At 36.7% G+C, this 17,425-nt stretch overlaps 1 protein-coding gene across 1 annotated transcript in view; it reads left to right on the plus strand.

Annotated features, from left to right (window-relative positions):
- Nucleotides 1–8,784: 8,784 nt before the first annotated feature.
- LOC145688095 (protein DENND6A) overlaps nt 8,785–17,425 on the plus strand; it is a 107,129-nt gene continuing 98,488 nt past the window's right edge. The window contains exon 1 of the mRNA XM_081761829.1: nt 8,785–9,240. Within this exon, the coding sequence (XP_081617955.1) occupies nt 9,088–9,240 (153 nt within the window). The 5' untranslated portion in view covers nt 8,785–9,087. The remainder of the gene's footprint in view (nt 9,241–17,425) is intronic.

The raw sequence follows: 17,425 nt of genomic DNA on the forward strand, positions 1-17,425 counted from the left end.
TTTATTGTTTTACTTCAGGCAAGGGAAGAACGCGCGAATAATGGTTGTGATTTTTACTTTCCTCAATGTTTCTGTGTTTTTGTCCCTGTTCTTATAGAGTTACTGGAAAAAAACTGTAAAAGTGAGTAAAACACTTAAAAATAGGAAACAAGGTATTGAGCAAGGTTCGTTAACCCATTCTCAGCCATGGTCCCTTTTTTGGGACGTTTTTTTTACTATTTTTTTGAAAGTGTTTGGAAAGATATTCTTCAAATATTTCATTTCCTTTCATTTGTTTACAGTCTCTTCTGCATGATACAGAAGTTACTTGCAAACTTTTAATAATACGATGGTCAAGATATGGCACCACGTTATGTCGAATTTGCATTTTTCAGCTGTGCAAACTTTTTTTTCCGTTTTAGCGTAATATTTGTACCGCATTTTCAATAAAATAACGTTTGTTCTATGACAACATGTATCTCAAAGTAATATGATCGTCTGCTATGCACATAAATGCATTTAGTTAAATTTCTCATATATTTATTTTAAGCGTCCCTAAATTGGGACATTAGCTGGTTACGTTAGTATTATTTCCTATGTGAGTTATAGTTCAGTCTTATCCAATATTGGTAATTCTAAAGATATAATTAGATGCTGGTGGTAAATAACGGAGCATGCATTTCGTAGAACACTATGACATTGTATAAACCTGCCCTCACAGTGGGTGAAATTGTAAATTTTTTAGAAAAGTAAGATAGTGGTGAGATCGACCCCTGCCCTTTGATGAACAGCAATCAGATGGAGAAAGAAACAAAACGTGGTGTCATGGACCATAGATTTGATAAAAAAATGAAATTCTCATTGTGAAACGGAATCATAACAGAGAGATGAACTAACAAATGCATAAAGATAAGTGCAATATAAGTGTACAAACTCCTTTAGGATATCAATAAAGTAATTTAGAATTACATGTATGTAAAACAAATATGTGTGCAAATGTGTATTCATTCGGAACAATTTCATAAATTTCCCAATTTCAAGGACGTTTGTGAAATGCAAATATAAAATGCTTACGTATTCTGCCATTGTCCCAAATTTAGGACGGGTTGTATTTCCTGAACTATATCGGCTATTTCTATTTTAACACTAATTTTGCGTCTTTATATCTCAAAAAGTTATGAATAAACACATTTTATGACATTAACAACGATAGAAGAGTTTTGGCGGGTAATGGGTTAAATTAGTTAGCTTTTAAAATATAATCCAGTGCCCTGAAACACCAGATTCCAATCAATACGAGTATCTGTCCAATGCCGTGCCGTGAAAAATCAGAGTCCGAGGCGAGAGCATACGGCAGCGCCTCCGTATATATGAGTTGTTAATTTAAAGTTGAATTCTCTGAACTATTCTTTCTGCATAATACTTTATTTTATCATGACTGAAATCAAAAAGTTTCAGCATTATTACACTGGAATCGTAAAGGTGTGTAATTACTGAATTCACTGCACGTTCAGTTTTTTCCTTCTCCCAAAACAGTGATGTCTTAGAGTAGTGGCTTAAGCGTTAGTTTCATAATGTTGGGGTCGCGGGTTCGATTCCGGCTGTGGCAATCAATAAAATTTTTATAATTTGCAATATTGATGCTTCTGATGTATACTAACATGAAACATATTCAATGTCTTTGAGTCTAAAAGTTGAGATGACTTCCTTCACAGGTGAAATTCCAACAACACAAAATTACGTCATCCGTATCAATCTTCATTCATAACTGTCTGGGAACGTAACGTGTTTGGAGAATTGATGAATACATAATTTCTAAACGCGTCCTTACTGCTGTAGTGTGGGCCATAAATGAGTTCTAATGAATTGTTCCTAGCTTTGCACAAATCGCAAATAGTGATCGAATTCTAGTCACGAGAATGATCCTACTTAAGATGTCATCTCACCTTTCTACCTAGAAGAAGGGCGAAACAAAATGCATGAATGTCATCAGCTAAAAAATATTTCTATTCCGATTCTTCTTGTCATAAAATGATAATTCTATTTGTAAATCCATAAACGTAATGATATTATTACGTTCATGAGTAAACCTAAGAAACATCTGACATACTGTTTATCTTTTCTGTTCCTATGAATACCTTCGACTATGTTATTTTTCTTTCCTTCTATGGTAATAATAATAATAATAATAATAATAATAATAATAATAATAATAATAATAATAATAATAATAATAATAATAATAATAAAATAATAATGGAATAACGTAATTACAATACCAATTACATAAACGTTACCTTCCCATACAGAAAAAATAATTGACACCATGGGATTTGAACCCAGGTACCTGCAATGTGATTTTCATGCTTTCACATTTTTTAAACAAATCGCACCAACCGGAGTATTGTTCGCCACTGGCACCTCATGTCATTTCGACGTATTCGAAGCACTACAGGGACACGAACACAGAAATACTGAGGACAGTTAAAATTCCGACCTTGCTCTTCAGAGGAATTCGAACCCCTAGTGAATTGCGTCCCATGATCAGAAACCGAACGCACGAGATCACTCGGCTAGTGCCACCGGCTTATTTTGCCAGAAATTCCTCATATGAATATAAGAAAATAAACTAGTAGTTATGGAACATAAACATAGAACTGTCTACTTCTACACGTGTTGATAGAATTCAAAGAATGTCAATACAATACCTGTCGTCTTTTCTTCTTTGGAAATTAAAAATTATGGTAAAAAAGAAATGTAAGGTAAATCGGGACCATCCCTGAAACCCTTGTCGTAGCCTCAACTTGAAGAACGTTTCATTATATTTTCCTAACTGAGAATGTCTATATAACTTGCTTTTGAGTTAAACAAAGAAATCTCGAGTAAGCCATTAAGACACTCACACAAGCATTAGTATCTTGTTTATATTTTTCCATGAAACGATTGTAACTTAGTATTAGTTTGCGTGGAAGTTAAAGGGGTGCGGTAGGTGATTGTTTAGCGCATTGAACTTCTATTTTGTAGACCCGGGTTCGAACCCCGGCCAAACTGAAACTTTTTCAAGTATTTCTGTTTCAATTTCAATTTCATTGCATACTCAGTGTGACAAGCAAGGTCTTCCAGGGGCGTCATTTATGGGGGGCAGGGAGGGGCATTTGCCCCCCCTCCCTGAGTTTGAAATTTATATAGATTTTATCAATAGAGTAGTAGTAAATGAGTGAAAAACGCGAAATTCTACTTATATCAGGGGATTTTGCTCCCCGAAGCAAAATCTGAAATGACACTCCTGAGGTCTTTTCTTCCCTAGAAAGAAAAAAATATGTTGGAATAAGGAGAATTGGAGAAGGTCTGTTAACGGAGACAATCATATACATACTTATTTCCAGCAGTTGTTCTAAATTTGATATTTTCGTCTACTTTCAAGCATTTTCTGATTCATGTGTGATCAGTGTTTTTATCTCTTTGAATATACAGTATATAATGAAATAATACATTACATACACAGCAATATTGAGATTAACATATGATGTTCATTGGACAACACGCTCTGAACCACAGAGATTTATCTCAGAATGGAGAAATGTTTCGTGCGTCATATATGGCCATGTGCACAAATGAAGTTCAACTGTTGAACGAAGGTCATAACCAAGCTCGGTGAAAATGTCTGTTGCACCAACAACAATTTAAGTTAAGGTTCGGTCAAATGGTGTATAAACTTAGTTTTAGCTTGAACGGCCGATTTTGGGGGTTTAAACTTCGTTGACCCTAGTCAGTCTGTAGTATTATTGGAATTTGTTCCACTAATGAAATGACAGTACATTTCTTGTGTTCGGAAATTTTTTTTGCTCCTGGTTTCATTATTTTTTCCATCACAATTACTATCATTGAAATTAGACTACTCATGCACACAATCTCGAAAGTCCTAAAGACCGGACGCATATTTGCAGATCCCAAATGTTTCAGGCATCCTCTGATCTTATTAGCCGATATAGATAGGACATCAAGAGTCATGACCTACATATAGCAGAAAGTAATCATAACTTATTGTCGCTCCTCGTAGTCGAGAGTGCTAGCGCACTATGCTACTGCTGAAAATTGATTTTAGCATGTGTTCAAACCCGGCACAAAGAGAGCTTTACTTTTATTTTTTTTTTTAATTTTCATAACACTTTTTCCATTAAAATGAGATTGAAAATAATACTCAAAAAAGTGATTTACCGATTATTTTTCTTAATTTTCATAACACTTTTTAAATTATTAAACTAAGCTTAAAGTTTTACTATACGGATCCATAGTAAAAGTAGTAGTAGTAATATTAATAGTAGTAGTGGTAGTAGTAGTAGTAATAGTAATAATAGTAATAGTAGTAGTAGTAGTAGGAACGGGTTAGAAGCCCAGCAGGGGTTGGTTGAGTTCTGTTCTCGATATCAAATGGGAAATTAAATACTTGCCCAAATTTTTCTGTACACTTAACATGATCGATTTAAAACTGGCTAGGATAGCATGCGAAAAAAATACAGGATAGCGCGCGAATACTAAACGTTTGGGATCGGCAAAAATGCGACAGGCACACGGTATGCTTTCTTCATTTGTTACTTTGTTAAACGAAGATTTGAGACAAAAGACGACAACCAATCAAAGTCGATTTTACAAATTGACCGAAGTTTACTTAAACGAGATGTACTGGACTTCGACATTCAATTATGTAACAAAATTCCTGGAACCGCGTTTAAACTTGAAAGATTAATGTTGAAGGCGTTTGAGTGAACGCTCGTTTAAACTTCGTTGTTGCACATGGCTGCTACTCACAATTTTCCTTGAGTAAAGACCTGACTCAGTGCTACCAACTGCTGTCAGTGCCGAGAAAGTTACGTGCAAGTTGAGTTGCATCTGTCAAGGCGTTCTCACAGTTGCAAATTACCTGTACCCCAAGTAATGGAATTAGAGCATTTAGGGGCAGGGTTTGCCCAAGTGGGCCCAGTCCAAAAAAAACGAGTGGGTTTTTTCGGGTTGGACCCACATTAAAAAACCCACTTTAAAACCCACCTGGGTTTTTGACCTATTTGTTAGTATACTATTGATACAACTAAGGTGATCACATTGTATGTGATTTTTATCAAATTTTAGACTTTTCTTGGGCGAATTAGAAGCTTCCACGTTAAGGTATACAACAATATTCAACATTAAGATCTTTATAAAGTTCTGAATGCACTAAATGAATTTTTTAAAAAACTTACCTTAGCTTGAGATAGTTATAGAACAAATTAATGTATGGATTATGCTTATAGCCTATTTGAAGCAAAATAAAGAATTTTGTACTTTAGAAAATATTTTCCATGAATAGTATGCTCGTCGACTTGGCGACACCGAGGGACATTAACACTCATACGTTTGACGGATTTAAAGTCGTAGGTGCCAGTACTAATAGTACATATGTAAATACATTAGTAAAACTATTAGTATTATCTCTTACCTTTGATGTAAAACAAAAGGTTCTTCAACTAAAATTTGCTTTTCCAACAACAACAGTTTAGTTTAGTGATTTGTTGCTACTCTTCAAATAAGCATTCTGTAGAATCAACAGCAGCAATAGCGTAAAAATTCTTGTCAAATTTAAGAAGCTTAATGCTCGGGGTTCCGAAGACTATGTAACGCTTACTATTTCAAGTGCTGAGTTCAAATTTCCGTACTAGTGGAAGTTTTGATGTACACGTCGTGAAAGAAGTTCTCGGAAAATTCCCGAATTAAACGCAGAAGGATCGGAAATGAATACTTCAACAATAAAACTCTTTTGAGAACAGGTCTTCTCGGGCTAGCAGTCAGGTAAATACTGTTATATCTTGCGACGTTTCGTGGGCTGACATCCTCCTCATCTTCAGGTGAATATGATGATGCAATGGATTGTATGGAATATATATAGACCCCTACTCATGTATGTATGATTGGACTCTTCTGATTGGTGGTTGAAATGGCGGCTTCTGATTGGTGCTTGAAATGGCGGGATATGTTTGGTGTCCATGTTTTACTCAGTTGGAATCCTGTGTCTCTGTTAAGGTTCGTTTTTTCTTGTGTGATTACAACGGCTTCTTTTATCCTCCTGTCCCAAACTATTTATTTTACGCTTAAGCCTGCCATACGTCCCGTAAAAAACGGGAATGTCCCGTTCTTGGGCCCGAGTGTCCCGCGTCCCCGTAAATTTAGTCGGGACAGGGAAATGTCCCGTATTTTAACTTCGTTCCATTTCTGCTATCAATATCAGCTTATTCGAAAAGTGAAAAACAAAAAATTCTGACATTGGCTGAGAATCCTGTAATTAGTGAATGAACAGTACGCTGTTGCATGTCAGTTTCGAGAAAGTTATAACACCACCCTGTTCGACTTGATAGCGAGCGAAATCTGCAATGCTACTTTTTTCTATTGTAATTGATGGAAACTCGAATACTCTCCGGAACATAAAAAAAGAAAAAGAAAAAGAAAAATAGATGACTGAGTGTTTCTACGTTTACAAACACAGGGAAGATTACTAACCTTTTCTTCAGCAACACATTAGATAAGTTAACAAGAATTATAATCTTTTTCAGAGGCTAGGGGCACAGTAGTGTGCTTTGGTCCAGGTCTTAGAAAAATGTAAATCTGGTCCTGACAATTACACACGACACAAGGAGAAAAATAAGCTTTTCATCAGATTAAACTGACGAACGTAATTTTGTCAGATACAGCCATGTAAATAAATATTGCTAAACGCGCGAAAAAATATTGAAAGTAAAGCATTTTTATAGCACATCTTAAGTTTTTAGGCATCTTCAGTGTATACAATTAATTGCAGGGTACGAAGAGAGAAAAGTAGCTGCTGCTTAGTGTACTTTCGCCTATTATATTCTTGAAAAAAAAATAAATAAAATGAAATCTTTTAGTCTCACGGTTATGCCTACTATGCTCAAGGTGACGATGATGAGAAATGAATGAAATGACGGAATGAAGAAAGTAGGAGGAATCGTGAAAATCCCGAGAAAACCCACGCACGAGGGGTTTGTCCACCACAAAGCTCACTTGGCGCGAGCTGGGATCGAACTAAGAACCCCATTCACTAGAGGTGAACGCTCTACCACCGAGCCATCGCGGCTTATTATACTTTTGTTCATAACCAAACTACACTTCATTGCATTATGTTGGAAAGTTGAGGAGGGGGGGGGATCTGAGGTGTCCCGTATTCTCATGGAGAAAATATGGCAAGTTTACTTACGCTGGAAGATGTTAATTTCATACAAGACATTTTAAAGCATTTATTTATTTCATACAACATGAATTGTATCTTTGTTTTAAATTAATAGACCCCTTTTGGTATTCATATTTGGCGAACATCAGTCAGGCTTCTGGATGACTTGATCTACATTTGTTCGTTTGTCTGCCGAGCTCCTTCATGGCTATGCGGTTAGTGTAAGCGTCTTTGGTGTGGAACCCGGGTTTGCTTCCCCAAGGTAGCTCATGCGGTTCGGATTCCACGTTAATCAGTAGGTCCCGTGTCATGTAGCCTCGCTGCTGAAAGGGGCGTTAAACACAAAATCAACTTAACTCGTTTGTCTGCCTCTACCACACACACTGCAGGGTACAACTTTCAGCCTTTTAAGTTAAAATTTTCAGAATACAAGCACGAGACACTCTAAATTTCCTGTATAGATTTTGGCGGCATACCAACGTAAAATATCAAAATGGCGGCCATTTTTTCAAAACAGCGAGTATCCACGCTACGAAGAGCATTTTCAGTTTTTTAAGTTGAAATTTTGACGGTGAAAGCACGAGATATGCTAAATTTGCTGTATAGATTATCTCGGCGATCGAATGTAAAATTTCAAAATGGTGGCCATTTTTTTCAAAACAGCAGTAAGTAGAAATTTTTTGCAAGTTGTGACAATGACAATCATGAAATATAAATCACATTTTAACACTTTTACCCCAAAGACATTAAAATATTTCGAAAAAAAAACCGATTAAACCCGAAAAAAAACAATTAAACCCGAAAATACCCAAAAAACCCATATGAGCCCAGGTGGGTTGGGCTTTTTTAAAAAAGGCCGGGGTTTTTCAAACCCTGCTTAAGGGGGAGGTACTTTTGTGATTCAGTGTACTAAGACAAACCAGAACAATCAAACACGTGTTTCTCTCATTTCGATTTGTAACAGTGTTCTTCTAACTTGAACTATGTACTATGATTTTTATTGTTTGAAATATTGTATTTAATTGTTGTTTAATCTCGTCATTCAACTTTGGATAAAATATTCCAGAAATTTTCCAGTTTCCGCAGGAGTCATCTTCGTACCGGCCCTGTACCACTTCCAATTTTCATTGATGAAATCTAGTGAACATCCCCTTTTGCCCGACTTCGATCCGGCACTTTATTCTCGAGTGATAGCTGTTTTTGTGTTTTGCCGATAAATTTTCGGCTATTGACTAAAACTATTAGGGAATGATCTTATTGACCGTAACAAAAAATCGTCATATTTGACTCGGTCTTTCCCGAAAAGACTTTCGGAAAATTTACAGATCGCCAGGCAGCGTAAATAATGCACCAACTAATCATTACTGTTGTGCCAACAGGCACATTCCGTATAAGATTGCGTCAATATAACGAAAAAATTACGAGAATCGAAATAGCTGTTATAATTACTCTTTTTTTTTTTTTTTTCGTTGCTTCGTGTACGCAGAATTATGTGAAGACGTACAGAATAATAACCATGACACTTATCATTACGGAATGAGGTACTTGGTCAAGTTGTTGGTTAAGTAGAATGTGCCACATGATAATCGTGTTGTCGTTGGTCGTCTGTTGACTGTGCCGACAGTTCTGTTCCATGCGAGAGAATGAAAGTAACGGTAAAGGGTGCTCTACTTTCCGAGGAACACAATATAAACTCATCCTTAGAAAAATATAATGGGAACAAATAATTGTTTATTAACATAATCCATATATGCAAGTATTTTTACAGAAAATGATAACGCACAAGTCTTCGATAGATTATTTATTAGCTCCATATATTAGTAGTAGCATACGCATAATTAGGAAGTAGGAAGTACAGTAAATCTCTTCTGTTTATAAACATCCCGAAGAAGATGGCAGCTGAGCGTGGAGGAGGTGAAGATGTAGATAGTGATGAAAAAGAAAATGCTCAAGTTGGAACAGTACTACCTTGGGACAGATTTTCTAGTTGGGTGCATTGTATATGCATAGTGACTTTTGACTTGGAATTAGGACAAGCAATAGAGGTAAACTTACGTGATTTTAAGTGATGGGAAAGAGTATCATTGTTGTCCACATTAATTGACAAGTGCTCTTATATTTGTGTGATAATTTACAAATCAAGTTAAAAATACTTTTTTTGAGTTCTAAAAGTGACATATGAATTGTGTTTTAGATAATAGTGTTAGATTTAAAGAGTTCATTGCGTAAGTAGTTCTAAGTAAGGTGCTTATTTGTGCTTGCACTGCAAGTATGCTAACCTAGTTTTGTGTGAATTTCTTATTAATGGAATATTTTAACCTACATAAGTGTTTACCCTGCAGAATTACCGATGATTTTTATCATGTAGCCCGATTCAGTTATATACTACCTAGCAAGTACATATCTTAGTGAATAACAGTCTTTGATAGGGATTACTTTAAACCCTTGTACAGACGTATTGAAAAGTAAGGTTTGTCCCACTAAAATTTCTGTTGGTTCAGGCTCTAATCCTTTAAAGATGTTGATTTTCAGATTATTTTTCTACATTTATAAGCTGATAATTTAAAATGAAAAGAACATGGTAGGTGCAAGGAAATATTTTAGTAATTAGAAAGGAAAATGAGCTTTTGAAAACATCCAAATACTTATCATCACTTATGCCAACATTGGCAGCTCACTTGCCACAAATGTAGTAAATTACATGTACCTTCAGCTTCGCTGTTCGTCTGGAATTTTCCGTTTTAGCACTGTTCGTCAGCTGTAGCCTCTTTTTTTCACCCATCGTTCCTTATGATACAGTTTCTTTCTCAGCTGACGCCCAAGCAGTTTTTTTTTTTTTTTTTTAAATTACATCGAATATTCATTTTGAGTACTTTACAATACACGCTCGAGCTGGACATCGATAAATAGAACCGCCTTAAATGGGTATAGTAAAGTAGGGTAGGGTAGAGTAGAGTAAGATAGGGATAAGTATCGTAGGGGTAGGAATGGGTTAGCTTAGGTTTAGGTAAGTTTTGACCCATTTTCATAAAATTGAAAAAAAAAATGAAATCTTTGAGTTTTACGTCTCATGGTTATGCCGTTAGGCTAAAGGAGACGATGATGATGAGTAATGAATGAAATGGTGGAATAAAGCAAGTGGAAGGAAACGGGAGAACCCCGAGGAAACCCACGCACACGGTGTTCGTCCACCACAAAGTTCACTTATCGGGGCTGGGATCGAACCCGGAACCCCAAGCACCAGATGTGTTGCATAAAATTAATAGAGTGTAATTTTTCGTTTCTGAGTGAGTTTACCAGCTGGAGCGGGCATTGTAAAGTTAACCCATTGATTTTTTCTCCTTACTATATCTAATACTGTTCATTCGTTTTCCGTTCGATCCAATTCATTGTCCCTTCTTCATTCTCACATTTGGAAAGCTCCTAGTCTTTTTTTTTTTTTTTTTTTTTCACTTTTGCTTAATGTCCATCCGGAACAATTCTTCCTTGATATTGTCCCCATATTCTTAATTAATTCGAGTGGTATATTAACATCCCCATTGTGATTTCGTTCTTCATTTTGGATCAGCCCTTTCAAACTTGTCCCGAATTGTATTGTGCTCTTTATTATCAGTACACACAGTCTTTTCCTACTCTCTTAGAGATTCTTGACATGCTTTCAATCTTCCTGAGATTTCACTTCTCTTACTGACCCCTTCCCATTCTTAATAACTTATGCCATCATCGTAGTATCTCCTAGTACCTTGGTAACTTCCATCGATTTCACTTCATTTTACAGTTCTTCATATTTCTCAATTATTACACAAAGTTATTAACAATGAACAACTAGAAGCAGACTTGTACACAACAATATATTTCGAAAGGGGGTCCGAATTCAATATGATGATAAAGTATATTAAAATTTGTAAAATCACTCTTAAAATTCAACAGACTTTGCAGAAATTCGGGATTTCGGGGACTCCGGACCCCCGGGATCCACTTCCTGCGTACGTTCGTAATAAGAAGTTAATCATTTATGTTCTAAAAAGTTAAGTTTACTCACCCACGAGGCTTAATTTAGGTGGGACTAGTTCCCAAGACAATCTTACATGGGGCAGAAGGTTACATTCGTTCTAAGACACAACTAGAGTGTATGATACTTTGATAAGTTATATATATTGTACAATTTTTGTTTAGTAATGAAGAAAAGCTGGCAATCATGCCCCTGCTGTGCTGATTTCGTGATGCATCTGCTGTTTGACCAGACTTCAGAAAATTCTAAGGAAACTTAGGGGCTCTTATTTGAAATGTTTTTGTTTCGTTTCGAATTTACGTAATAGTGTTTATTTCTAATTCCGCTATTAAGATGCAATGTGCGTATTGGCAATATTAAACCTAGGATACTTATATTTCTAATAACGTATTATCTCGTTCAATGCTGATTGAGTTTGAATTGAGAGAACAAGCTTTCTTCTTACAGCGCAAAGCTGTCAGTGCTTCTTTTCTCTACTCAGTACAGGGACTTTGGTGTGGGAGACCCTTGTTCGATTCCCGGCTGGAGCTCATGTGGTTCGGATTCCACGTTAAGCTACCGTGTGCGTGGGTTTTTTCGGAGTTCTCCCGTTTCCTCCCACTTCTTTCATTCCACCATTTCATTCATTTCTCATCATCACCGTCTCCTTTAGCCTAGCCGACATAAACGTGGGACGTAAAAACTGACAGATTTCATTTCAGTTTTTTACACGTTAAGCTGTAGGTTAAAGTCTCTTATAGCCTCGCTGCTGAAAGGGACGCTAAACTAAAAATCAAATCAGTACAATGACCCCGCATACATCATAACTACATAGTTTTCTGATTTATTCAAAACTACGAGGCGTAAAAACAGTGATTCCCTTAAGCTATTTTTTTTAAATGGAATGTTTCATATCTTTTTTTTTCTTCCTTCTTTGGTTGGCTTATAATTCTGTTAAGTTTCCTTGCTTGAGTTTTCTAAATACCAGGAACAAGATTATACAAATGCAACGATTTCGTTGAACAGAAACTCACTGCTTGAAGTGAAGTACCCTCTCCAATTAGAGTTCTAACGTTATAGACAGGATAAAAGGAGTGTCTGAGTAGTCATCGTATTGTGTTTTGATCATAAAAAGAAGGCAAAATTGTTTTTCCAGTTTTTCTTTTTTATAATTTACTAGGTCAAGTGCCCGTTCTTCGCACGTGGAGAATAGGTTTATGGGAAATATTGAATCCCCTTTCCTTTAGAATATTTATTTCAATAAAAGTGTAATGATAAAAATACAGAAGATACTCTACTTTTGGCATAAATATTGAAATACCCTAACCCCACAGGATATACCCTTAATCAAGTTGATATGACTTAAAAAAAAAAAAAGCTTTGAAATTTGAAATTCGTTTGAAACCGGTTAGACGGTTTCCCGTCCCGAAGACTGTGATTTCGATACAAATCTCAGACCTTTTTGATATTTTATTTGTCACATAACCCCCTCCCCCTCTGCCGATGGTGATGAACTTGGACTTACTTGGTGATGACATTAGGGGCGTCATTGTTAATTTCTGAAATATATACGCTGGAATATACATTCATACGCATACATCCAAATATATACAGATGTGCAAACAACACCTGTGGAGTTTCCGGTGTATATTCTGAATCTAACTGACATGTTTGTTCACGCCTAAATTTTGGGTTAAGTGTCATCGCGGTTATAACCTGAAAGCTTAACGAACCCAAACTATAGATTCCACACTAATGTCAGTCATTTGAGAAATTTTATTTTTCACTCCATGCCGATGGGGGCTGAACTTGGACGTCATTGCTATCTGGAGTGTAATTATTAATCTCAGCGACATCGAAAACTATCAATTCGACATTAATATCGGTCGTTTTAAATTATTTTTACATTTCAACCCCTTTCCACCACCCTAGGGGGTGCTAATGGGGGTTAGCTTAAATACAAAGGCTGAACTTGGATTTAAACAGCATCGGAAGTACTGCTTTTCATCTCAGCGACCCCGAATACTAGGACTCTAAATAGGTACTAATGTCATCGTTTTCTGCCATTATACATGTTATCCCTTGCACTTTTCCTTCGTGTGCTAGGGAATCTTACTCGTACTGGAGGTTGAACTTAAACTTAAAGATCATCGGAACTCCTACCAGTCAACTTACGAATTCCGAAAGCTGAATTCTACACTAATACCAGTCGTCTTCAGTTATTTTTACATGTCACCATTTCCATTCCTGGTGCTAGTAGGGGATGAAGTTGAACTTAAATGGCGTCTGGAGTGTCACTCTTTATCAAAGCGATCCTAAAAACTGTGGATTCAACGGTAATATTGGTCGTCTTCGATAATTTTTATGTCTTCCCCTTCCCTCCCCCTAGGAGTGCTAGGAGGGTTCACACTAACTTAGAGCTGACCTTGGATTTAAAGGGCACCAAAACTGTCACCAGTCAACTTAGTGACACCGAAAACTATGGATTCGACGCTAATATCTGTCATTTTCAATTATTTTTGTCACCAATACCCCCTTCAAGAGTACTGATTGGGGTGAAGTTTGTATTTAACCTTTGGATACCCAAGGGGGTACAAATGTACCCCATGCATATGTTTTACTGTATATTTTATGTCACAGACACTCGAGGTTGACTAGCGTTCTTTACATTGTAGGCCGGACTGTAAGGAAAATTATTTCCTCAATAACAATTATACAGAGTAGCCCAAAAGTAGGTATACCGATCAGCATCGATCAAGTATGACATTTTAATTTATTAAGACCATGCATTTATTTGCTTCGGTTTGTTCGAAGTTTCAGGTATAAGTGAAAAGAAATTAAGAACAAACAATAAAGAAACTAAGTTAATATCTGTGTGGATAATAAGTAAATTATATAAAATGCCATGGGCCGATCAGTACGGCACTGTATACCTACTTTTGGACCACCCTGTATTCTAAGGTGATCTGCTTACCTGTGTGGCTAAAACTATACGGGGGGTACATTTGTACCCCCTTGGGTGTGTGTTACCATATTTGTTTCAAGTATTTTATTATTGTAAAGAGCAAAATAAAGAATATTAATGTAATATTAGAGCCTATTGCAATATATCGTTGCAATATTGCATTCATATTGCAATATTATTACCTTTCCTGCCGCAAAAACATTACGAAATTTATACAGTTCTATAGCGTATAAACAAGTTTCCGTTTCGCTAACCTAACCTAAACTTATCCTAACTTACACACACACAAAAAAAAAAAAAAAAAAAAAAAAACATAACCTAACAAAGCACAACCCAACGTAAATTAACATACCAATATTATCGATGCCACAAGTAAGGATGTTTCTAATTGCAAAAATTTGTATTTGGGTACACCTGTACCCCTGTTTGGAATCCGGAGTTAAAAATATCATGGGTATCCGAGGGTTAAATGGCATCGGAAGTGTCACTATTCATCTCAGCGACTCCGAAAACTACGAATTCGACATTAATATGGGCGCATTAAAATGTCGATCATTCTGATACGTATCTCTCTCTGCCTCCACTTAGGTGTACAAGGGAGTCTTACCTTCACTGGGACTGAACTTGGACTTAAAGTGCATCGAAACTGTCACCAATCAGCTCGTGGACTCCGAAAACTATTGATTCGACACTAATGTCGGTCATTTTCGATCATTTTTATATGTCTCTCACTCCCCCCCCCTCCCCAAGGTGTACTAAGGGGGTCTTACTCCCACAGTACTCTTTTCCAGACTGTAAGTAATATGTGTATCAAGCTTGGTTAAAATTACGCCAGGCGTTCCAGAGTTATGGTGGAACATACACACACACGCATACATCTATTTCTATATATATGTAAAGAAAATATGTTCTTAGAAACAAATAGTATGCTGCCATCCTTTGTAGCACGTTTGGTGCTTTCTTCCTTCTTATTGTGTGATGTTCAAGTTTCATAGTTTTCGTTGGAGGCCAATAGTTTATTGTATAAACATTGCATATATACAGATGATTCATCCATAAAGTGCAGAATGGCGGAAGGAGGGAACAGTGGTAAAACAGTAGAGCATTCACCTTTGGTACAACTGATCCCAGGTCAGGCGAGTTTGTGGAGAACAACATCATGTCCGTGGGTTTTTTGTAGGTCCTTCCGTTTCGTCCCACATTCTCATTCCACCACTTTCATAAACATTAATTTTTATTAACCATCCGTCTCCTTAAGCTTCCAGGGCATAGGAGTGGGACGTAAAACCGAAACATTTCTTTTGATTTTTAGGAGGTGCAGAAGTGGTCAAGTGCTGAGAACAAAGAAGGACAAATTTAATGTATTCAGTTACGATACTTACAGAAAAGAAACAGGTAAAAGTGTAATTTGGATATTAAATGAAACATCGTAAGCCAATGGCAATAGAAGTATGTTAGCTCATTGTTCCAAGAAAGCTCATTGTTCATTCAAAAGTTTGGATATTTTCTATTGTATATATCTCTATTAGCGTCTAATATCCCATATACATAGGCAGTTCTTTCTAGAGTGATAGATCGAGCGTCTTGGGTTTCATATTTGTTCTGTTCTTGCAACACGATGATCTGTATGAAGAAGCCATATTACAAGTAAATTACAACTAACGGTTTGGCTGAACACTAAGTCCTTATCTCACACCTACTTAAGGTTAGATTAGGAAATTCTCAGTATTCGTCTTTATAGTTTGATAGGGCAGTCGTCGTCTGAACTAAACTTGATCAGGCTTCATCTAAACAGCTAAGTATTACAAGCAGGGGCGTCATTTCACACTCCGCTTGAGGGGGGCAAGAGCACCACCGACATAAGACTTTTACGTTTTGTACTAGTATATTAGTAGACAATCGATTAAAGTATATGTATTCCTTAAACTCTTGGGGGGGGGCATTTGTCCCCTCCTGCCCTCCCGAAATGACGCCCCTGATTACAAGCATACTAGCGCTATTGTTTATGAATTATTTAATTGGAGCTTGACGCGCCAGTATGCAAGTAGTACATATAAATATCACCAATTATATTTGTATATATTGTTATTTGCTGTGTTATAGGAAAGGCGCTTCATTCTCTTTCTTGGTGACTTGATTCATTCAGTTTATAATTTCCATATTTTATTTCCGTTAAAAGGGATTATCATCATTATTATTCTGTTATTGTTGTGTGGTCACCTACTGATAATTATGATGTTTCCTTACACCGCGGCTCTCACTTAATCTCTTTTTTTTTTTTTTTTTTCTTTCTTGATGTAGGAGTTATCCGCTTTAGTACCATTCCTCAATAATGATCTTTTCTGTTAGTTGAAAAAAAAAAAAAAAAAAAAAACACTCCCCTACCCATTTCACCTTCCCCGACATTTCTTCTATTCTGATTCTTATTTGTTGGTTCATATACAAGTTCCTTATTCGTCTTGAGTCTTTCCATTCTATCCAAATTTTCTTTGGCACTTTCATGGAGACTTTTCTGCCCTCTCAGCTGGTCTAGCGGCTAGTGCGAGTGCGTTTGATGCACAGGGTTCCGGTTCAAGAACATTGACAATCTAAACGCATTACAGTCGTTCAGGTTTTACCTTAAACTATACCGCCACGTCTCTTACAGCCTCAATTCTGAAAAGGTACGCTAATATCCGATCCAACGAAGGAAGTCTTTTCTGTATCAACAAACACAAGGAACGCTTGTTTCGTTCTTCTAGAACAGTGGTCGCTAAATGTATGAAGCTTCTGAGCTACTGTACCGTTTTTAAATCCTCCTGTGAGCTACCAACCAAAAGAACTACCAACTTAATAATAATAATAATAATAATGATGTTACATTTGTTTATTTCCTATAAACTTACATTCCTAGTAAATATGGAATCAAACTATCCAAGTTATCAAATGTCCAATATACACACGAAAAGCATAACGTGCACAACCCCACGCGTATACAATCAACTGTGAGAAGAGACTGACAATGGCATTTGCGCGGGAGAAACAAGCAGTTGTTGTCTTCAGCACCCCCTGTCGTTAGCGTCAGCTCAGTGGAGGAATCAAGGTTAGCCAGAGGAGGAATCAGAGCGTTAACGTAATCTACCGAAAATGTCTCCGCGAGCTACTAGCAGCTTGCGATCGACGGTTTGGAGATCACTGGTCTAGAACATGGCTGGCGAACTGAAATGTTATTGCTTGCAGGTATCAGATGTTTCTCGAGTAACATGTGCCTTCTTTGCTTGCATCTTAGAGTTGC

This window comes from Thermobia domestica, chromosome 6 (assembly GCF_964235325.1).
Source record: "Thermobia domestica chromosome 6, izTheDome1.hap1.1, whole genome shotgun sequence".
Classification (NCBI taxonomy): domain Eukaryota; kingdom Metazoa; phylum Arthropoda; class Insecta; order Zygentoma; family Lepismatidae; genus Thermobia; species Thermobia domestica.